The 22,358-nt window shown below is 45.5% G+C and overlaps 1 protein-coding gene across 8 annotated transcripts in view; it reads left to right on the top strand.

Annotated features, from left to right (window-relative positions):
* Positions 1-1,728: 1,728 nt before the first annotated feature.
* Positions 1,729-22,358, top strand: part of RMC1 (regulator of MON1-CCZ1) — a 34,753-nt gene continuing 14,123 nt past the window's right edge. For 3 of the 8 annotated variants that reach the window (XM_033178121.1, XM_033178120.1, XM_033178125.1), the window contains exons 1-10: positions 1,729-1,942; positions 2,604-2,680; positions 5,173-5,257; positions 6,189-6,245; positions 7,399-7,485; positions 16,229-16,369; positions 16,691-16,794; positions 19,171-19,260; positions 19,350-19,455; positions 20,486-20,597. In XM_033178121.1, coding sequence (XP_033034012.1) covers positions 1,841-1,942; positions 2,604-2,680; positions 5,173-5,257; positions 6,189-6,245; positions 7,399-7,485; positions 16,229-16,369; positions 16,691-16,794; positions 19,171-19,260; positions 19,350-19,455; positions 20,486-20,597 — 961 coding nt within the window. In that variant the 5' untranslated portion in view covers positions 1,729-1,840. The remainder of the gene's footprint in view (positions 1,943-2,603; positions 2,681-5,172; positions 5,258-6,188; positions 6,246-7,398; positions 7,486-16,228; positions 16,370-16,690; positions 16,795-19,170; positions 19,261-19,349; positions 19,456-20,485; positions 20,598-22,358) is intronic. The other 5 variants (XM_033178123.1, XM_033178127.1, XM_033178122.1 and 2 more) reach the window with 4 other exon arrangements.

Genomic DNA, 22,358 nt, shown 5'->3' with positions numbered 1-22,358 from the left:
CTGGAAATGTATTTCACAATAATGTCAATATGCCTGATACTACTGAACACCTCAGAAAGGATTAACATGGGGCCGGACGCGGTGGCTCATGCCTGTGATCTCATCACTTTGGGAGGCCAAGGTGCGCAGATCACCTGAGGTTAGGAGTTGGAGACTGGCCTGGCCAACATGGTGAAACCTGGTCTATGCTAAAAATACACACAAAAAAATTAGCTGGGCATGGTGGCAGGTGCCTGTAATCCCAGCTACTTGGGAGGCTGAGGCAGGGGAATTGCTTGAACCTGGGAGGTGGAGGTTGCGGTGAACCGAGACAGGGCCATTGCACTCCAGCCTGGGCAACAAGAACGAAACTCTATCTCAAAATAAAAAAATAAAAAAAATAAAAAATAAAAAATAAAGGGTTAACATGGGGGCTGAGCACTGTCAGTGGCAGAATCACTTGAGGCCAGTAGTTTGAGACCAGCCTGGGCAACAGAGAACTCCGTCTCTACAAAACATAATAATAAAAAAACGAGCCAAGTGTGGTGGCATGCACCTGCGGTCCCAGCTACTTGGAAGGCTGAGATGGGAGACTGACGTTGCAGTGAGCTGTGATCGCAGCACTGCACTCCAACCTGGGCAGAGAGAGACTCTGCGTCTGAAACAAAAAAAGAGGGGCTAACGTGGTAAATTTCATGTTTCTTATCAAGGAAAAAGGCTTGCTGAGCCACAATCTAAATTAGGTTTCCCTGTTACTAGGAAGCAGTAAGGATGTGCTATCCTAAAATATGTCCAAAAATTGGTATATTATTTTGAGCTAAAAACACTGGAGAAATTGCAGTTTCAGAAAGGGCTAGATGACCTGTCATTTCCTACAGGCAACAAGCAGTAAAGATTCCTCTGGGAGTGGTACCCTCTCTGTACCCGGGCCAGAAAATAGCCCTTATCACTAGCGACTGGGAGTTGGGGGCTGCAATGGACCTGAATAAACGAATTTCCCAAGTAGTACTTATCTTTCACTAGTTTTACACCCCCCCAAAATTTTTCCTAGTGACTCCCTTAGAAATGTACCGCCCCTAACCAGATGCCTTTTGTGCTTTCTTCTCAAATGCATCATTCTTTGTCTAAAAAGTATAAAAGCATCTTGCTTTGGCCACTTCTTCAGACCTCACTCTCCTTTGAAGGTCCCCATGAAAAACTTAAAAAGTGTGTATGCTTTTCTTTTGTTTATCTGTCTCTTGTCAATTCGGTTTCTGGCTCCAGCGGAAGAGCCCGCAGAAGCGGTGAGGCGGTTGGAGACGGTCTCTGGCGCCCCTGCACCTGCTCAGCGAGTCTTCAGCCCCTTCTCCCTGACGAAGCTCCCAGAGGCTGGAACTCAGGCGCAGGAGGCGCTTGGGAAATCCTCCCAAAAGCAAGGAGGAGCCTTTCGTAGACCGGGAACGGTCCCACGCCGGGGGACAGGCCGGGGCAGGGCGACCGAGCCGCGCGCAGGAACCCACAGTGGGGTAGGGTTGGCGGCCCCGCCGCCCTCGGTTCGCGGGGAACCGCGCGGGCTTCCGGGTCATGCCGCCGCGTTCCTCCTGCCCCCGGGGAGAAGGGAGGAGCCTCCAGCACCGGGGTGGGGCGTGGTTACGGCCGGTGGGCCCCACCGCAGCCAGACGCTGCCCGCTTAAGCGCAGAGGACCGCGGGTCACGTGGTGGGCGGGGTGGGGGCGTGGCACCAGGAAGCGGCGTCCGCGCCGGGCCCAGAGCGGCAGCCGCAGCCGCAGCCACAGTCACAGTCCGGGCCGGGCTCGACCACCAGCCCCGCTCCACGCTGGCTGCCGCCCTCGGAGCCCCCACCGCGGTAGCGGCGCCCGCCATGGGCGAGGAGGACTACTACCTGGAGCTGTGCGAGCGGCCGGTGCAGTTCGAGAAGGCGAACCCTGTCAACTGCGTCTTCTTCGATGAGGCCAACAAGCAGGTCCGGCGGCCCGCGCCTTCCTCCCCCGCGCGGCCCTGCCGGAGTCGTGGGCGCACCAAGGCTGGTCCCGCGCGACCAGGCCCGAGCGTCCCCTCCTGTCCGGTCCTGTCCCGTCCCAGCGCGGGAGGTGGCGCACGCTCCTTCCCTGTTGGGTGGGCTCAGCCGCGGCCAGGTGTCCTCGCAGGTGACCCCGGGGCTGGACCCCCGAACCTGCTGCGCGGACGCCGTGGCCTCGTGCCTGGTATCTCAACTGTTGGCGCGCCCATCTTTTCTAGGCTTCTTTTGTTGTCTTTGTCATTAGTTAACACTCGCAGTCAAGGTTTTAGACGTCGAGATTTTCATTTTCCTTGGAATTTTGTAAAGGGGGAAGAGACTACTTCAAGCGCATCAGCGGCGCCGATGCGCGAACCGGCCTTAGAACTTGGAGCCTGGGGACCCGACCCGGTGTGGCACAGTGGGCCACACTTGGAGTGGCATCCTTTTCGCTCTCTGCTCTTGGTTTTTAAAATTCACATGAGCAGCCAAACATCTGTACCTTGATATGTGTTACTTTAGTTGAACCCAGGGTGGTGTATAACAGAGATAATCGCTTGCGGGTCGGCTTTTGAGTTTAGATCCTTTCAGAGTTCAGGCTATTAACTTTGCTGCTTTTGCCTCTCAGGTTTTTGCTGTTCGATCTGGTGGAGCTACTGGTGTGGTAGTTAAAGGCCCAGATGATAGGAATCCCATCTCATTTAGGTAATGGCATAGACACTTTAAGATCATTTTATCATGTAAACAGAATGGTGTTTTTCTAATTCAAAAGGTTTTTTTATAATTTTGTCATTTGGCCCGCCCTGGGGCCTGCAGTGTGTGTGGGTACATGGAAGCCCTGTCTGTAGGGAGGGTCTTAGTGGCACTTACTAGCACCTCTTGTCAGAGTGGAATATCTGGAGCATTTCATTTGGGAGCCAAATACTTCAAAAGTGGGGCACCCACTTCCTGGCACTGGAAATTAACAAGTCAGCGTGATGATGTGCCCATTTCCGGTTTGTTGACCGAGGAGGGCCTTCATTTCTTTAGCCCAGGTCTTTCCAGAGTGGCAGGTGAAGGAGATTCATTGTTTCTCATGTAATAATATAAGAAAATCATGACTGCCAGTTAAGGTGACTGCATGGTCACAGTTTGCACTGTTGAACAGGTGTAATGATCAATAGCAGCCCCTTTCACTTTCAGAAGTGGCTCGATTTGGATGATAAGCTATCTGGCCACGTTAACACTGGTGCTTACAGAAGGTGAAAGTTTAATGTAGGCCCTCAGTTCAGTAGTGACTTAATTTTACTGTTGGCCTGTGTTAATGAGAAACGGTCTTTTGTTTTGAGAGCGGGAGCCTCCCTCTGTGCCCAGCTGGAGTGCATTGGTGCGATCTTGGCTGACTGCAACCTCCATCTCCCAGGTTCAGGCGATTCTCCTGCTTCAGCCTCCCAAGTAGCTGGGATTACAGGCACCTGCCACTACGCCTGGCTAATTTTTTTGTATTTTTAGTAGAGATGGGGTTTCACCACGTTGGCCAGGCTGGTTTCAAACTCCTGACCTCAGGCGATCCATCTTGGCCTCCCACAGTGCTAGGATTACAGGCATGAGCTACTGCACCCGGCCTAAGCAAAGTTTTTTAAAGTATGGATGGGTTTTAAAGTGTGGATGGGGTTCGAGCATGGTGTTTTGGGGGAACTCCGGGTCTGTGTAACTGAAGGTTACACAGGGTGTGTCTACAGGTAAGGAAAATGGTGGTGGTGTGGCCACTGGCAGGGGTCAGCTTGAAACTTAGATATTCTCCTATGGAATTAGAGCTTTATCTTATTGAAACATGTCAGGTGGGGTGTGGCATGATCGTGTCAGTGTTTGGAAAGATCATGCTGTTCACAGCACGAGGCTGGCTTAGTTGGGAGCCTGTCAGAGTTAGGGATGCTGTGGAGAGTAGCAGTCAGCCGAGCCAGGTGTGGTGAAGAGCAGAGCTCTGGCAATGTAGAGTGGCACTGCATAGGCAGTCAAGGGATACTTAGGAAGATGGGTCTCTGGTAAGACTCAGGGGGTTGGTTGGGTGTGGAAAACAAGAGTGAGCCCATGATAATCTAGATTGGGGACTCTGAGACGTTTGTGGGGAGGAAGGTACTGAATTTAACTTAAAAAGAGTTTTTAGACTGGGCGCGGTGGCTCACATCTGTAATGCCAGCACTTTGGGAGGCCGAGGTGGGTGGATCACTTGAGATCAGGAGTTCGAGACCAGCCTGGCCAACATGGTGACACTCCATCTCTACTAAAAATACAAAAATTAGCCGGGTGTGGTGGTGCGAACCTGAAATCCCGGCTACTCAGGACGCTGAGGTAGGAGAATCACGTTAATCTGAGAGGCAGAGGTTGCAGTGAGCCGAGATCGCGCCACTGCATTGTAGCCTGGGTGACAGAGCAAGACTCCATCGCAAAAAAAAAAAAAAAAAGATATTTTAAAAGCAGCTTTATTGAGGCATAGTTGGCACACAATAAACTGTAAACACTTAATATTATACAATATGTGAGTTTTGACATGTATATACCCATGAAACCATCACCACAGTCAAGGCAATGAACATATTTAGACCCCGAAAAGTTTCCTTGAGCCCCTCTGTAATCCATCCCTTGAGTTTGCTTTTTTAAAATGAATTTTTAATTTAAAAAAGTATGTATTTGAATAGAGGCAGGTCTTGAACTCATGTGATCCTCCTCCATCCTCTCACAGTGCTGGGGTTACAGGTGTAGGCCACTGTGCCCAGCTGAGTTCACTTTTTAACTTCTGTCTGAGGCGGTCGTGAGACACTGTGGTGGAGCCATCTGGTGCATCGCAGGTTTGCATAATGAATGCGCTGTGTGATGCACAAGTAGATAGTTCTTTCCAGAAGCTTTGCTGTGAGAGAGAAACAGCAGTCATGGAGAAGGCTCCTGTGCGGGTCTACAGTTATTTATGTTGCGAACAATTCTCAGGTGATATGTGCGTGTGATCTCAATTCTTCAATCACTTGTTTTCCCAGCAAGTTGTTTCCAGTTAGATTTGGTAGTTTGAAAAGAGGTCCTCCCGATGGCTTCGGAAACATAACTTTAATTTTAGACTAGAGTTTGCTGCCTCCTGAATACAGGTTGTGTCTTTTGCCTTTTCAATAAATGATAGTAGCTAGAATTCGATTATTTAACTACTAACACATTCTTTCTTCTTAAAGAATGGATGACAAAGGAGAAGTGAAGTGCATTAAGTTTTCCTTAGAAAATAAGATATTGGCTGTTCAGAGGACGTCAAAGACTGTGGTAAGACTTATCTTTAAAATATAGCATTAAAGGGCATTAGAAATGCATTTGGAAGAGAAGGAATTGCAAATTTTCAGTGTTAAAGGAAACTTATTATCTTACTATTGTGAAAGGTATAGTTATGTTGCATTGTATTAGAGCCTTCAAAAACAAAAAAGACATTTGACCTTAGTTTGATTTTTAAATTAAATTAAAAAAATTTTTTTGAGCCAGTCTTCCTTTGTTGCCCAGGCTGGAGTGCAGTGATGTGATTTCGGCTCACTGCAGCCTCGATCTCTCAGGCTCAAGTGATTCTCCCACCTCAACCTCCCTTAAAAATTGTTAAAAAGTAATTTGGAACTTTGTGTGTCTTTTGTATTGCTTGATAGCTAGCAGCATAGACTGTGTGAGGTATCATTTTTGGCTACTTTATGAATTAGCCTTCTCATCTCTCATTTCTGAGTGCTAGATCTGATAGGAGCAGATATTCCAAGTCGAAACAGCCTGCAAGCACTTTAGCCCTTGTAAATGTTCACCATTGCCGTTTGTAGAGTAGAGGGAAGGCTGTTCCAAACAGGCAGGATCCTCTTGTGGTTTCTTCCATCAGTTTTAAGTGTTAAAGTCTTGGGGAAGCCTCTTAGTAAGTGCAGCAACACATTTCTCTGACATCAGCTGCTTGAGGAATGAATTTTGAAAGGAGTTACTAAACTGTAACTGAATATTTGTATTAACTTAAAAAAAATGGAATCGTAAGCCTGCTGCTGTTGAGACAGATGATCCGAATTGGTCTTTTTATCTTTCCTGTGTTTGGGTTGTCTTCAGTTATTTTCTGGTCACTTTTTAAGTTAATATTTATCTTTTTCTTGTAGTATGCCAACGTAGGCATACTACTACCCATTTAGCAGTATGCTGCCTAATCCAAATGTGTGTGTGTGTGTGTTTTTCCTTTCAGGATTTTTGTAATTTTATCCCTGATAATTCCCAGCTGGAATACACACAGGAGTGCAAGGTATGACCCCAGGCCCTTTCTCAGCTGCTGGCATCAGTGGTGTTGAGCTGGGTTATGTTGTGGAGAGCGGGGCATCAGGGTCACAGGGAGCACAGACTTGAAGTCAGACCGTCCCTCATGTTGATTCCAAAACTGGAGTCGGGCAGGGTGTTTGCTTTGTGACGTTGAACAGTTTTCTAAGCTTGAAAACTTGTTCCTTTGGAGCGGGGAGGGTTCAGTGGATGACGTGTGGTGAACACCCAGTGGTGCTAGCCCTTGGGGGCTGTCATCTGTCCTGCCCTTTTTCTCCTCACTGGGCCGACAGCACATCTGGGTCTGGGCCCTGCGATCCCTCACAGCCACATGGAGTGGGGGTTTCTGGTGAGGAGTTTCTTTTTCTCTTTCCTGAAGTTTCCTTTCCTCAATTTGTTGTCTTTGTCTTGTCCTTCCTTTCTTTCTTGCTTCCCCCAGGTGTTGATTCTAATCCACATTAATGAGATTTGCTGGGTGTCGTAAACTAGGCTAGAGGGAGCTGAGCTAAAAGTGGCAGTGTGGCACCCTGGGCGCTGACAGAGGCTGCTAGTGGTTGGGGTAGGGCTTTCTGCATCTTTGTGGCTGTTTTGCTCAGTGGAGTTCAGGGTGGACTATTCAATGAGGAGAGGTGCATCCCCACCACTGTCCCCCTGCCCTGCGGTGGCCCCGTGTGAGGAGGCCCTCAGCCCAGCCCTGCTCAGCCCTGTCTGCCCTCAAGCGAGTAGGGTGTGTGTCTCAGGGTCCTCAACCCATTTTGGTCAACACTCGCTAAAGACCCTTAGACCTTTGTACATTTGTAATAACAGTTTTTGTAATGTGGGTGACTGAGAATGTCGGCAGTACGGTGAATCCCGCAGGTAGAAGCTGTGTCTGTGAGCTCTGGTTGGTTACCTTTCTACAAAACATAGACTTCCCCCGTTCTGTTCAGTAGAAGGAATTAGGATTCAGGTTCTTGAATGAAGAGTTATGGGCAAAAATCAGGGAACATAGTATTTAACATAAAATTTGTTTTGTTAATTAGTAAACATTCTGGGGAACTTTCATTAAAGAATGACAAACTGCAGAGATTGTTAAGCTTTTGAAAAGAGTTATATATATTGTTTCTTATTAATTAAAAATATTTTTAAAAAATTTTTCTTAGACTAAGAATGCCAACATTCTAGGATTCTGCTGGACTAGTTCTACTGAAATTGTCTTCATAACAGATCAAGGAATCGAATTTTACCAGGTATTATGTTTATCATTTATGTTTGTTGGTAAAAGTTCAGTGATAGCATTCTGACAGCCTTTTGAATTCAGTACTGAAGAGAATTTTTTTTTTTTTTAACATTTTTTAGAGATGGAATCTTGCTCTGTTGCCCAGGCTGCAGTGCAGTGGCGACATCGTGGCTCACTGTAATGTCAAACTCCTGGGCTCAAGCAATCCTCCTGCCTCAGCCTCCTGAGTAGGTAGGACTACAGGCATGTACCATCATGCCTGGCTAATTTTTATTTATTTTATTTTATTTTTTTTATTTTTTTGAGATGGAGTTTTGCTCTTACTGCCCAGGCTGGAGTGTGATGGCATGATCTCAGCTCACCACAACCTCCACCTCCCAGGTTCAAGTGATTCTCCTGCCTCAGCCTCGTGAGTAGCTGGGATTACAGGCATGCATCACCATGCCTGGCTAATTTTGTATTTTTAGTAGAGACGGGGTTTCACCATGTTGAGGCTGGTCTCAAACTCCTGACCTCAGGTGATCCGCCCGCCTCGGCCTCCCAAAGTGCTGGGATTACAGGTGTGAGCCATCGCGCCCAACCCTGGCTAATTTTTAAATTTTTTTATAGAGACGGAAGTCTCGCTGTGTCGCCCAGGCTGGTGTCAAGCTCCTAACCTCGACTCCTGCCTTGGCCTCCCAAAGTGCCAGGATTACAGGAATGAGCCGCAGCACTCAGCTTTAGTCTCTTGCTGGGGATTTTATTCTTTTTTTTTTTCCTAATTGCAAGTAATACCTTTAAAAAAAAAAAAAAAGCGGGGGTGGGGGGCCTTGGTGTCCCATGCCTGTAATTCCAGCTCTTTGGAAGGCCAAGGTGGGCAGATGGCTTGAGTCCAGGAGTTTGAGACCAGCCAGGCCAACATGATGAAATCCCATCTCTATAAAAAATACAAATTGTTAATCAGGTGTGGTGGGGTGCGCCTGTAGTCCCAGCTACTTGGGAGGCTGAAGTGGGAGGACTGCTTGAGCCCAGGAGGCGGGAGGTTGCAGTGAGCCAAGATCACACCACTGCACTCCAGCCTGGATGATAGTGAGACCCCATCTCAAAAAAACAAACAAAAAAACTTCATTAAAAAGTGGGCAAAGGCCAGGCGCAGTGGCTCACACTTGTAATCCCAGCACTTTGGGAGGCCGAGGTGTGCAGATCACCCGAGGTCAGCAGTTCAAGACCAGCATGGCCAACATGATGAAACCCCATCTCTATTAAAAATACAAAAATTAGCCAGGTGTGGTGGCAGGTACCTGTAATCCCAGCTGCTAGGGAGGCTGAGGCTGGAGAATTGCTTGAACCTGGGAGGCGGAGGTTGCAGTGAGCTGAGATGGTGCCACTGCACTCCAGCCTGGGCAACAGGGCAAGACTATCTCAAAAAAAAGTGGGCAAAGGACATGAGCAGACACTTTTTTTTTTTTTTTTTTTTTTTTTTGAGGCGGAGTCTCGCTCTGTCGCCCGGACTGGAGTGCAGTGGCCAGATCTCAGCTCACTGCAAGCTCCGCCTCCCGGGTTTACGCCATTCTCCTGCCTCAGCCTCCCGAGTAGCTGGGACTACAGGCGCCCGCCACCTCGCCCGGCTAGTTTTTGTATTTTTAGTAGAGACGGGGTTTCACCGTGTTAGCCAGGATGGTCTTGATCTCCTGACCTCGTGATCCGCCCATCTCGGCCTCCCAAAGTGCTGGGATTACAGGCTTGAGCCACCGCGCCCGGCCCAGACACTTTTTATTTTATTTTATTTTATTTTATTATTATTTTTTTTTTTATTATACTTTAAGTTCTAGGGTACATGTGCATGACGTTTATATCATGTATAACTCCCCAATGCAATCCCTCCCTCCTCCCCCCTCCCCATGATAGGCCCCAGTGTGTGATGTTCCCCTTCCCGAGTCCAAGTGATCTCATTGTTCAGTTCCCACCTATGAGTGAGAACATGCGGTGTTTGGTTTTCTCTTCTTGTGATAGTTTGCTAAGAATGATGGTTTCCAGCTGCATCCATGTCCCTACAAAGGACGCAAACTCATCCTTTTTGATGGCTGCATAGTATTCCATGGTGTATATGTGCCACATTTTCTTAATCCAGTCTGTCACAGATGGACATTTGGGTTGATTCCAAGTCTTTGCTATTGTGAATAGTGCCGCAATAAACAAACGTGTGCATGTGTCTTTGTAGTAGAGTAATTTATAATCCTTTGGGTATATACCCAGTAGTGGGATGGCTGGGTCATATGGTACATCTAGTTCTAGATCCTTGAGGAATCGCCATACTGTTTTCCATAATGGTTGAACTAGTTTACAATCCCACCAACAGTGTAAAAGTGTTCCTATTTCTCCACATCCTCTCCAACACCTGTTGTTTCCTGACTTCTTAATGATTGCCATTCTAACTGGTGTGAGATGGTATCTCATTGTGGTTTTGATTTGCATTTCTCTGATGGCCAGTGATGATGAGCATTTTTTCATGTGTCTGTTGGCTGTATGGATGTCTTCTTTTGAGAAATGTCTGTTCATATCCTTTCCCCACTTTTTGATGGGGTTGTTTGCTTTTTTCTTGTATATTTGTTTGAGTTCTTGGTAGATTCTGGATATTAGCCCTTGTCAGATGAGTAGGTTGCAAAAATTTTTTCCCATTCTGTAGGTTGCCTGTTCACTCTGATGGTAGTTTCTTTGGCTGTGCAAAAGCTCTTTAGTTAATTAGATCCCATGTGTCAATTTTTGCTTTTGCTGCCGTTGCTTTTGGTGTTTTAGACATGAAGTCCTTGCCCATGCCTATGTCCTGAATGGTACTACCTAGATTTTCTTCTAGGGTTTTTATGGTATTAGGTCTAACATTTAAGTCTCTAATCCATCTTGAATTAATTTTCGTATAAGGGGTAAGGAAAGGATCCAGTTTCAGCTTTCTACTTATGGCTAGCCAATTTTCCCAGCACCATTTATTAAATAGGGAATCCTTACCCCATTTCTTGTTTCTCTCAGGTTTGTCAAAGATCAGATGGCTGTAGATGTGTGGTATTATTTCTGAGGACTCTGTTCTGTTCCATTGGTCTATATCTCTGTTGTGGTACCAGTACCATGCTGTTTTGGTTACTGTAGCCTTGTAGTATAGTTTGAAGTCAGGTAGCGTGACGCCTCCAGCTTTGTCCTTTTGACTTAGGATTGCCCAGACACTTTTTAAAAGAAGACATACATGTGACCAACAAACATAAAAAAGCTCAACATCACTGATCATTAGAGAAATGCAAATCAAAACCACAATGAGATACTATCTCACACTAGTCAGCATAGATATTATAAAAAAGTCAAAGAATAGCAGATGTTGGCAAGGTTGTGGAGAAAAGGGAACCCTTACGCACTGTTGCTGGGAGTGTAAATTAGTTGAACCTTTGTGGAAAACAGTATGGCGATTCCTCAAAGAACTAAAAGCAGAACTGCCATTGGGCCTAGCAGCCCCATTACTGGGTGTATATGCAGAGGAATGTAAATTCTACCGTAAAGGCACATGCACATGAATGTTCACTGAAGCACTGTTCACAATAGCAAACACATGGAATCAACCTAAATGCCCATCAGTGACAGACTGGATAAAGAAAATGTGGTACATATATACCATGGAATACTATGCAGCCATAAAAATGAACGAGATCATGTCTTTTGTGGGAACATGGGTGGAGATGGAGGCCATCATCCTTAGCAAATTAACACAGGAACAGAAAACCAAATACCACATGTTCTCACTTCTAAGTGGGAGCTAAATGATAAGTTATGAATGCAAAGAAAGAAACGGCAAACACAGGGATCTACTTGAGCGGGGGAGGGTGGGAGGAGGGAGAGGAACAGAAAAGATAACTATTGGGGACTGGACTTAATACCTCGGTGGTGAAATAATGTGTACCACAAACCCTCGTGACATGAATTTACCTGTGTAACAAACCTTCACATCTATCCCCGAACCTAAAAGTTAAAACAACATTCAAACAGTGCAAGATACATAATATGGAAAGCAAATGTTCCCTATAATCCCAATAAATCATTATTATGAACAGTTTGGTGCATATTCCTCCATTTTTTTTTTCTTTTTTTCTTTTTTTTTTTTTTTTTTGAGACGGAGTCTCGCTCTGTTGCCCAAGCTGGAGTGCAGTGGCCGGATCTCAGCTCACTGCAAGCTCCGCCTCCCGGGTTCACGCCATTCTCCTGCCTCAGCCTCCCGAGTAGCTGGGACTACAGGCGCCCGCCACCTCGCCCGGCTAGTTTTTTGTACTTTTTAGTAGAGACGGGGTTTCACTGTGTTAGCCAGGATGGTCTCTATCTCCTGACCTTGTGATCCGCCCGCCTCGGCCTCCCAAAGTGCTGGGATTACAGGCTTGAGCCACCGCGCCCGGCCCATTTTTTAAAATAAATACATACAAACTTCTTTTTAACAAAAAGGGGAATGTTATATATAAACTTTTGCAGCTAGCTTTTTTTTTTTTTTTTTCCCCAAAGTGTATGTATCTTGGACATCATTCTATATTTTATTCTGACTGGGTAGTATTCCACTGTATGGATGGACTGCAGCTTAACCAATTTTTTGTTATTGGACATTGGCTGGTTTTCCATTTTTTTGTGATTACAAATAACCCTTCAGTAACATTCTTGTACACACTTCTTTATGTTAGAGGGAGAGTTGCAGTATAGGTATGAACATCTGAAAAGCTGAACCGGTATCACCAAATCTCTTTTAGGCATTTTCACTAGCAATATAGGAACTTCTGCTTTTCATACCTTTAGGAGAACTGGATATTATCAGTCCATAGACATTTGTCAACCTGAGAGGCAGAAAGACTTTTCTTTTTTCTTTTCTCTTTTTTTGAGACAGTCTCACTCTGTCGCCCAGGCTGGAATGCAGTGGCACTATCTCGGCTCCTCCACCTCTTGGGTTCAAGCAAGTCTCCTGTCTCAGCCTCCCAAGTAGCTGGGTCTACAGGTGCCCACCACGCCTGGCTAATTTTTGTATTTTTAGTAGGGGTGGGGTTTCACCACGTTGGCCAGGCTGTTCTTGAACCCCTGGCCTTAAATAATCCACCTATCTTGGCCCCCTAAAGTGCTGGGATTATAGGCATGAGCCACCACGCCTGGCTGAAAGACATTTTAATTTGCATTTTACATTACTACGGAAGTAAGCATCTTTGTATATTGTCCATTTGTATTTTGCTAACTGCTTCTTAAAGTTTTTTTATTTTGTGATAATTATTTTGAGACAGGATCTCTGTCACCCAGGCTGGAGTACAGTGGCACAATCACGGCTCACTGCAGCCTTGAACTCCTAGCCTCACGTAGTCCTCCCACCTCAGCTTCCTGAGTAGCTGGAACTACAGGTGTGTGCCAGCACGCCCAACTAATTTTTTTTCCTTTTTTTTTTTTTTTTTTTGTAGAGATGAGGCCTTGCCATGTTGCCTAGACTGGTCTTGAACTCCTAGGCTCAAGCCTTTATCCTGCCTTGGCGTCCCAGGTGCTGGGATTTATGGGCACGAGCCACTGTGTATGGCCAAAAAAATTTTTTTTTACTGTGGTAAAAAACATATAACATTTATCATCTTAACTGTTTTTAAGTGTTCAGTTCAGTAGTGTTAAGTATATTCATTCACATTGTTATGAAATAGCTCCAGAACATTTTTCATCTTGTGAAACCAAAACTGTATCCAGTAAATAACTCCCCTTATCCCTTCCTTGCAGCCCCAACATTCTCTATTTTACTTTCTGTTTCTATGAATTTGACTCCTTTTTTTTTTTTTGAGATGGAGTCTCACTCTGTCGCCCAGGCTGGAGTGCAGTGGCGTGATCTCAGCTCACTGCAACTTCTGGCTCCTGGGTTCAGGCGATTCTCCCATCTCAGCCTCCCGAATAGCTGGGATTACAGGTGTGTGCTACCACGCTTGGCTAATTTTTGTATTTTTGGTAGAGATGGGATTTCACCCTGTTGGCCAAGCTGGTCTTGAACTCCTGACTTCAGGTGATCCACTCACCTCAGCCTTCCAAAGTGCTGGGATTACAGGCATGAGCCACTGTGTCCGGCCGAATTTGATTACCTTCTATGCTTCATATAAGTGAAATTATACAGTATTTGTCCCTTTGTGACTGGCTTATTTCATCTACCATAATGTCCTAAAGGTTCCCCCATGCTATAGCACATGATAGGGTTTCCTTTTTAAGACTGATAGTATCGCATTGAGTGTATACACCACATTTTGCTTATCCGTTCATCTGTTGAGGGACATTTGGGTTGCGTCCACCTCTTGGCCATTGTGAATAGTGCTGCTGTCAGTACAGGTATGCAGATACCTCTTCAAGATCCTGTTTTCAGTTCTTTTAGATTTATACCCAGAGTGAGATTGCTGGAGCAGATGGTAGTTCTGTTTCTTAATGTTTTAGGGAACTTGTATACTGTTTTCCATAGCAGTTACACCATTTTGCAATCCCTCCAAGTGTACAGGGGTCCCAATTTCTCCATATCCTCACCAACGCTTGCTGTTTTTTTTTTTTGATAAGAGCCATCTTTTTTTTTTTTTTTGGGGGGGGGAACGGAGATCTCGCTCTATCGCCCAGGCTGGAGTGCAGTGGCATGATGTCAGCTCACTGCAAACTCCGCCTCCCGGGTTCACGCCATTCTCCTGGCTCAATTTTTTGTATTTTTGGTGGAGACGGGGTTTCACCGTGTTAGCCAGGATGGTCTCGATCTCCCGACCTTGTGATCCGCCTGCCTCGGCCTCCCAAAGTGTTGGGATTACAGGCGTGAGCCACCGCGCCCGGCCGATAAGAGCCATCTTAATTGTGGTTTTGATTTGTGCTCTTTGTTGATTAGTGATGTTGAGCACTTGTGTGTGTGTTGGCCACTTTGTGTACCATCTTTGGAGAGATGACTAATTCGGGTCATTGTGCCTATTTTAAAAATCAAATTATTGTTATTTGTTGAATTGTAGTTCTTTATATATTCTGATATTAACACCTTCTTAGAGATACAACTTGCAAGTATTTTCTCTGAATCTGGAGGTTGCCTTTCCACTCTGGATCGTGTCCTTTGATGTACCTGCCTGTTTCTTTTCATCTGTTCCAGCTTCCTGACCTATTGAGCATGCTTCTGAGATCTCTAAGTGGAACTAATTCAGAGGGTGTTAAGAGTTCTTTCAGGTTTTGATTTTATTGACCTAATGAAAGCAATATAATTTGGAATGTATGGATAGAGAAAATACACCTGTGCTAAAGTTAATGCCATGGTGCTTTGCTGTAAGGCCGTCATCGAAATCTTAGTAATGACTGGCTGGGCGCGGTGGCTCATGCCTGTAATCCTAGCACTTTGGGAGGCCGGTCATGAGTTCGAGACCAGCCTGGCCACCATGGTGAAGCCCCGTCTCTATTAAACCCCATTTCTACTAAGCGTTGTCTCTACTGTCTCAAAATAAAAATACAAAAATTAGCTGGGTGTGGTGGCGGGCGCCTGTAATCCCAGGTACTTGGGAGGCTGAGGCAGGAGAATCCCTTGAACGTGGGAGGCGGAGGTTGCACTGAGCCAAGACTTTGCCATTGCACTCCAGCCTGGGCAGCAAGAACTAAACTCCATCCCCCCTGCCCCCCCCCCAAAAAAATTGCAATGACCAATAGGAGAACTTTAAACAAACTTTAGACAAATTCCATACACACAGAAATAGAATTTTGTACATGTGATTGCATGGGAAGGGTGGCTTGCTTTATGGAGGAGTTCCCTATGGTAATCATTTAAAAGTCTTTCTGTTCTCTGCAGTGGGAAAGTATACCTTAAGGTTACCTAGATGGCTTCAGATCTTCAAGAAAAAAGTTAAAAAGAAAGAAGACTCTAGCACATCCTAGTTATTACAGTTATTAAGAAGCTTCTGGCTCCTGCCTCTGACTTGCACAGCAGTTCTTCAGTGCAGTGTATCATGAGCATTTATGTCTTGGGGGCTCTATACAGTGTTCCGTAATAGCAGAATATTTACGGTACATTTAAAATGTGCCTGGATTATAAGGTATCGCATTTGTATGCAGTCTTATGAACACATCTGCTAGAAGAAGGGAGCTCCTCCCAGGCCCAGTGTAGACTGGAGTCGAGATGGAGGCCAAGTAGAAGGCAGATCTGCCATGGCCTGGGAGGTGGCTGAGTTAATACATGGGGCCCTGGAGGTGTCAGTTTCTTTTGGTCATTTCCTGGATGAGGAGAATTTTGTTGTAAATTGCTGTTAGGTGTATCCACGTGCTCCACCTGCCCAAGCATATAAAGCACCAAGCACAGGGCTGGTTAAGTAGTAGCTGTAATAAGCACAGGTAAGAATGTTCATTTCACTTAGTGGGTTTCTTCTGCTTTTTATTCTCAGAGTGCACTGTAAGAATCTTCTGACAGTTTGCTGTTATTGATGTATTTATTTATTGAGACTGAGTCTCGCTCTGTCATTCACGTTGGAGTGTGATGGTGTAATCTTGACTCACTGCAACCTCCGCCTCCCAGGTTCATTCAAGCAATTCTTGTGCCTCCGCCTCCCGAGTAGCTGGGATTACAGGCATGTGCCACCACATCCAGCTGATTTTTGTATTTTTAGTAGAGACGGGGTTTCACCATTTTGTCCAGGCTGGTCTCGAACTCCTGACCTCAGGTGATCTGCCCACCTCGGCCTCCCAAAGTGCTGGGATTAGTTTGCTGTTTTTTAAATGAAGATCCTGTTTCTTAAACTCTGCTTCAGGTATTACCAGAGAAACGGAGCCTGAAACTCTTGAAGAGCCACAATCTCAATGTGAATTGGTACATGTACTGCCCCGAGAGCGCCGTGATCTTGCTGTCTACCACGGTCCTGGAGAACGTCCTGCAGCCTTTTCACTTTAGGGTGAGAGGAAGCCTCCCCTGAAAACACAACATTTCCCCAGTTATCCCCTGTTGCTGTAGCATCCTAATGTGTCAGGCATGTTAGGGACAGGTTCCTTCAGCCGTAATGTCACCACTCTGACCACTAGAGGGCACTCTGTGTCCCCGTCAGCTTCATCCCGTCAGCTTCATTCTAGGCTGGGCAGACAGGCCGTGAGGGGACACGGGGGGCGGTGGAAAGGATCCAAAGTCTATGTTTATCCTTGTTGGTTTTACATAGGGAATGGTGAAACATCAAAAGGGTTTAATACGTTTTTCCTAAAACTTTTTTCCCCCTAAACAGGCTGGCACTATGTCAAAGCTGCCCAAGTTTGAGATTGAATTACCAGCTGCACCTAAGTCAACTAAACCCAGCCTTTCTGAAAGAGACATCGCAATGGCTACCGTGTATGTCTGTGTCAGAGAGAACTCCGTCCTGCGATTGCTTTCAGTAATATAAATAATAGAAGGAGTGTGGTACGAGCACCACATGATGCCCTGACCCCTAGAACACATGAGGAGGACTCCCCTTGTCCTGGGTATTCAGTGTCTAGATCCTCTGAACATAGAAAACCTGCCGTGTTTTTGGCATTCCTTTTTGATCTTTATCAGCTTTGTGATGCTAAGGAATTCCTTTACCTTTCTAGCCTGATAAGACAAGAACTTTGAACTAATTTATTTCTTAGTGTTTTTGTTTTATAATTTCTTCTTTTTTTTTCAAGATAGAATCTTGTTCTGTCACCCGGGCTGGAGTGCAGTGGTGCAGTGTCGGCTCGCTGCAGCCTCCGCCTCCCAGGCTCAAGTGATTCTTCTGCTTCAGCCTCCCAAGTAACTGGGATTACAAGTATGTGTCACCTCGCCTGGCTAATCTCTGTATTTTTGGTAGAGACAGGGTTTTCGCCATGTTGGCCAGGCTGGTCTTGAACTCCTGACCTCAAGTGATCCACCTGCCTTGGCCTCCCAAAGTGCTGGGATTACAGGTGTGAGCCACTGTGCCTGGCCAAGTTTTTTTTTTTTTTTTTTTTTAAAGCTAAGTTAATAATTGTTCTAAATAAGAAAATAGATGAAGATTTTTATGTAACAAACATGGAACTCAATTACTTATATATGGAGGTATATTTTCTTTTTCTTTTCTTTTTTTTTTAAGATGGAGTCTTGCTCTGTTGCCAGGCTGGAGTGCACTGGTACGATCTTGGCTCACTGCAACCTCTGCCTCCCAGGTTCAAGCAATTCTCCTGCTTCAGCCTCCCGAGTAGCTGGGATTACAGCCACGTGCCACCATGCCCAACTAATTTTTGTATTTTTAGTAGAGACAGGGTTTCACCATGTTGGCCAGGATGGTCTCAGTCTCTTGACCTTGTGATCTGCCTGCCTCGGCCTCCCAAAGTGTTGGGATTACAGGCGTGAGCCACCGTGCCCGGCAGTACAAAGGTATATTTTCATTTGAAAAAGTGGATATCTCAGTTTTTAAATTTGTAATGAAAATTTTAAACACAATAGAGATTAATAAAAAAGAACCCCAAACTTTCAAACTTTTGGGTAGTTAGTATAATGTTCTTTTCTTTATGTCTTCTTCCTTTTTTTTTTTTTTTTTGTTTTTTTGGTACTCTTCTGTGGCTTTCCTGTTTGTTTTTAAATTTTTTTTGGAGAGTATCGCTCTGTTGCCCAGGTTGGAGTGCAGTGTTACGATCTCGGCTCACTGCAACCTCCGCCTCCTAGGTTCAAGTGATTGTCCTGCCCCAGTCTCCTGAGTAGCTGGGACTACAGGTGCATGCCACCACATCTGGATAATTTTTATATTTTCTGAAGAGATGGAGTTTCACCATGTTGCCCAGGCTGACCTTGAACTCCTGGGCTCAGGTGATCCTCCCGCCTTGGCCTCCCAAAGTGCTGGGTTTATAGGCATGAGCCACCGTGCCCAACCAGCATTCCTGTTTGGACAATAGATAAAGCGAGAGCAGTCCTGGCTGAAGTGGAGGTGGGGACCTGTTCCCTCCCACTTCGGTCTCCTTGTCCCTGGGCAGGCCCAGCACAGAGTTTACCACTGGACTAGAGTATGCATTCAGGAACTGTTCACAGCAACACTTATTAGATGGCACTTAAATAGAAGAGGCTGAGCATGGTGGCATACGCCTGTAATACCAGTGACTGGGTGACTGGGGAGGCCAAGGCAGGAGGAGCGCCTTGAGGCCAGGAGTTCAAGACCAGCCTGGGCAACATAGTGAGACCCTGTTTCTACAAAAATATTTAAAAATTAGCCAGGCACGGTGGCATGTGCATGTAGTCCTAGCTACTGGGGAGGCTGAGGTGAGGGAAGATCACCGAAGCCTAGAAGTTGGAGGTTGCAGTGAGCTGTGGTTGCACGTGACAGAGGGAGACCCTGTCTCTGAAAAATGAAAAAAAAAAAAGTGATTATATTTTCTTGTTATGAAGGAATATACATTCATTATACAAAACTTGGAAAACAGAGAAGAAAATGAACTTAGCATATCACTCAAGTGTAACTATTAACATGTGTTTCTTTCTAAACATTTTAGACTCTATGCTTAGGTTTGGGGTTTTCTTTTAAAAGATTATGATCAAGCTGTATTTAGTGTGTGTTCTCTTTTCCACTTAACTTTATAATAGGCTTTGAGTAACTGCATGTTTCTTTGTAAACATTTTTGTTGGCAGCAGAATATCCATTAAATGAATATCTCATAATTTACTTAACGGTGATGCCATTTAGAACAAAGGAATTTTGAATGGCCAGATGTGATTTATGACTCTTTGTTCCCTAATTAGATACGGGCAGCTGTATGTTCTGTTCTTGAGACATCATTCTCGGACCTCCAACAGCACAGGAGCGGAGGTGGTCCTCTATCATCTGCCACGGTAGATCTCATGCTTTGTTTCCCCTCTTTCTGTGATTTTAAAATGTGAGCTGCAGCTTGTTGATCTATTTTTTGCTTTCTATCCTACAGAGAAGGTGCCTGTAAAAAGATGCACATATTGAAGTTAAATAGGACGGGAAAGTTTGCCCTGAACGTGGTGGACAACCTGGTAGTCGTGCATCATCAGGATACAGAGGTACAAGCTGTCTGCGTTTCTACCAAAGTTAAGGTTGCTTAAAAGCCTTGTGAAAATTGGCGGCTGGGTGCAGTGGATCACGCCTGTAATCCCAGCACTTTGGGAGGTCAAGGCAGACAGACTGGTTGAGCCCAGGAACTTGAGACCAGCCTGGGCAACATGGCAAAACCCCACCTATATAAAAAATAAAAAAATTAGCCGGGTGTGGTAGTGCACGCCTATAGTCCCAGCTACTTGTGGGGCTAAGGCTGGAGGATAGCTTGAGCCCGGGAGGTCGGGGCTTCAGTGAGTTGAGATTGTGCCACTGCACCCAGCCTGGGTGATGGAGCAAGATCCTGTCTCTGGGGGGGAAAAATAAAAAAGAAAAAGAAAATTGGCAAAATGTCTGAGTAAGATTAGAAAGTGCATTTTTATTTTTTATGCTAAGAGTTTTCATCTTCCAGATGGAAATGGGTTAAGTAGTTTAGAAAACAGTGATTGTGTCAGTTGATTAAAGATAATTGAAAACTGTTTCAGAAAGTAACACTTGAGATTTGACCTTGGAAGGAGGTTGGGATTCTGCTCCATTCCAGGAGTACATGAACCCTCTATTGCAATTGTGAGCATGGATGATAGTGCTAGGGGATAATGGTTTTGAGGCCGTGTGGACCAGGACAACTAGAATGGGTCCTGTGGGCTGGGCCTCTGGTATAAAGAAGCCACTTCCCTCCTCTACCCTCGCAGAGGGTGGTGACGCTGACTCTCTGACACGTGAAGATGTTTCCATTGGAAATGACAGAGATCTGCTTAGGTCACTTTGAGCTTGTCAAAGGAAGCATGTCATAAATGCAGGAAATACTTGTGAGAGGAGATAAAAATATTAAAAGAGAGTTGTAATGTTAATGACAAATTCCTCCTCAAGAACTAGCCTGTAGGGAAGAGATGCAAACACAGGCTTTTAAACTGATTTAAACAGCAAGATGGGATGGAATGAAAGGGACTAGGAAACTGTGATTCATTTTGGCCTCAGTCTTGTTTTCTCCCCCCGTAGACGTCGGTAATATTTGATATCAAGTTACGGGGAGAGTTTGATGGCTCCGTTACCTTCCACCACCCAGTGCTTCCTGCGCGATCGATCCAGCCCTATCAGATCCCCATCGCAGGTAACGGGTTCTGTAGAGGAGTCTGTGCTGCCGTTTTACCATGTGGCTGTGTTCTCACCATGATCTTTGGGACTCACATTAAAAGTGGAGTGAGGAGTAAACAGAGATTCCCAGATCTCTCTGATTTTGCCAGGGGCCATTTGTTCCAGTTTTGTTGTTTTAAGAGGGAGTCTCACTCAGTTGCTCAGGCTGGTATGTAGTGGCGTGATCTTGGCTCCCTACAACCTCCACCCGCTGGGTTCAAGTGATTATCCTGCCTCAGCCTCCCAGGTAGCTGGGATTACAGGTGTGCACCACCGTGCCCAGCTAATTTTTATATTTTTTTAAATTTATGTTTTTGACAGAGCCTCAATCTATTGCCCAGGCTGGAGTGCAGTGGCATGATCTTGGCTCACTGCAACCTCCGCCTCTTAGAAGATTCAAGGTTGTGAGGTATTCGAGCAATCGAACCAAGTATTCAGTTGCTTAAATACTTGTGAGAGGAGATAAGGTTCAAGTGATTCTCCTGCCTCAGCCTCCCAAGTAGCTGGGATTGTAGGCATGCGCCACCACGCCCAGCTAATTTTTTTGTATTTTTAGTAGAGATGGGGTTTCACCATGTTGGCCAGGCTGGTCTTGAACTTCTGGTCTCAAGTGATCTGCCCGCCTTGGCCTCTCAAAGTGCTGGGATTACAGGCATGAGCCACCACGCCCGGCCCAAATTTTTTTATTTTTGAGATAGATGGAGTTTCACCATGTTCTAGACTAGTTCTGAACTCCTGACCTCAGATGATCCGCCTGCCTCAGTCTCCCAAAGTGCTAGGATTACAAGTGTGAGCCACCGTGACCAGCCTGTTGTAGTTTTTTAAAAAATGCAACTAATGGCTGGGCGCGGTGGCTCAAGCCTGTAATCCCAGCACTTTGGGAGGCCGAGACGGGCGGATCACAAGGTCAGGAGATCGAGACCATCCTGGCTAACATGGTGAAACCCCGTCTCTACTAAAAAATACAAAAAAATAGCCGGGCGAGGTGGCGGGCGCCTGTAGTCCCAGCTACTCGGGAGGCTGAGGCAGGAGAATGGCCTGAATTCGGGAGGCGGAGCTTGCAGTGAGCTGAGATCCGGCCACTGCACTCCGGCCTGGGCGACAGAGCGAGACTCCGTCTCAAAAAAAAAAAAAAAAAAAAAACAAAAATGCAACTACTACTGTTATGTTGTGAAATACGTTGTGAAAAAAGCATTTTCTAAGATAGATGAATCTCCCATGGGAGGAAATAATTTATCTTACCTGAGCTGTAGAATGGATAGTTTTGATTACTCATTGATGGTGAAAGATGTTTTAATACTGAATACGTCCATGACGTTTTCTGTTTGCCTGAGCTCTGTAACGCTGAAATTAACTTTGGCTGTATGCTTGTTACTTTAACCTGGGATCACTTTTCTCTTCCTCACATTCCGTGTGACAGTGATGATGAATATTGCATTCTTTGGGACTGACAGTCACAGTAAGTGCTTTGGCTGTGACTCTTAGGCTTACCCAAATCAGTCCTCCTCCTGCCTGGAGAGGTGGGGTTGGGAAATCAGAAGAGTGGAGGCCAGGAATTCAGGAAAAAGGAAAGTCATTTGTTTGCTTCATTTTGCCTTTTCCCAGTGTAATTGATTTTAACATAGAACTGAAAGAATATTCAACACTCTCTCTTTTTTTTCCTTAAATAGAACTTTATTTTCTCACAGTTCTGGTGGCTAGAAGTTCAAGATTAAGATGTCTGCAGGTTTGCTTTCTT

The sequence above is a fragment of the Trachypithecus francoisi genome, unplaced genomic scaffold (genome assembly GCF_009764315.1).
Source record: "Trachypithecus francoisi isolate TF-2019V2 unplaced genomic scaffold, Tfra_2.0 Lachesis_group19, whole genome shotgun sequence".
Lineage (NCBI taxonomy): Eukaryota > Metazoa > Chordata > Mammalia > Primates > Cercopithecidae > Trachypithecus > Trachypithecus francoisi.
Note: the sequence above shows the minus strand (reverse complement) of the source record. Positions and strands in the feature narration are given on the sequence as shown.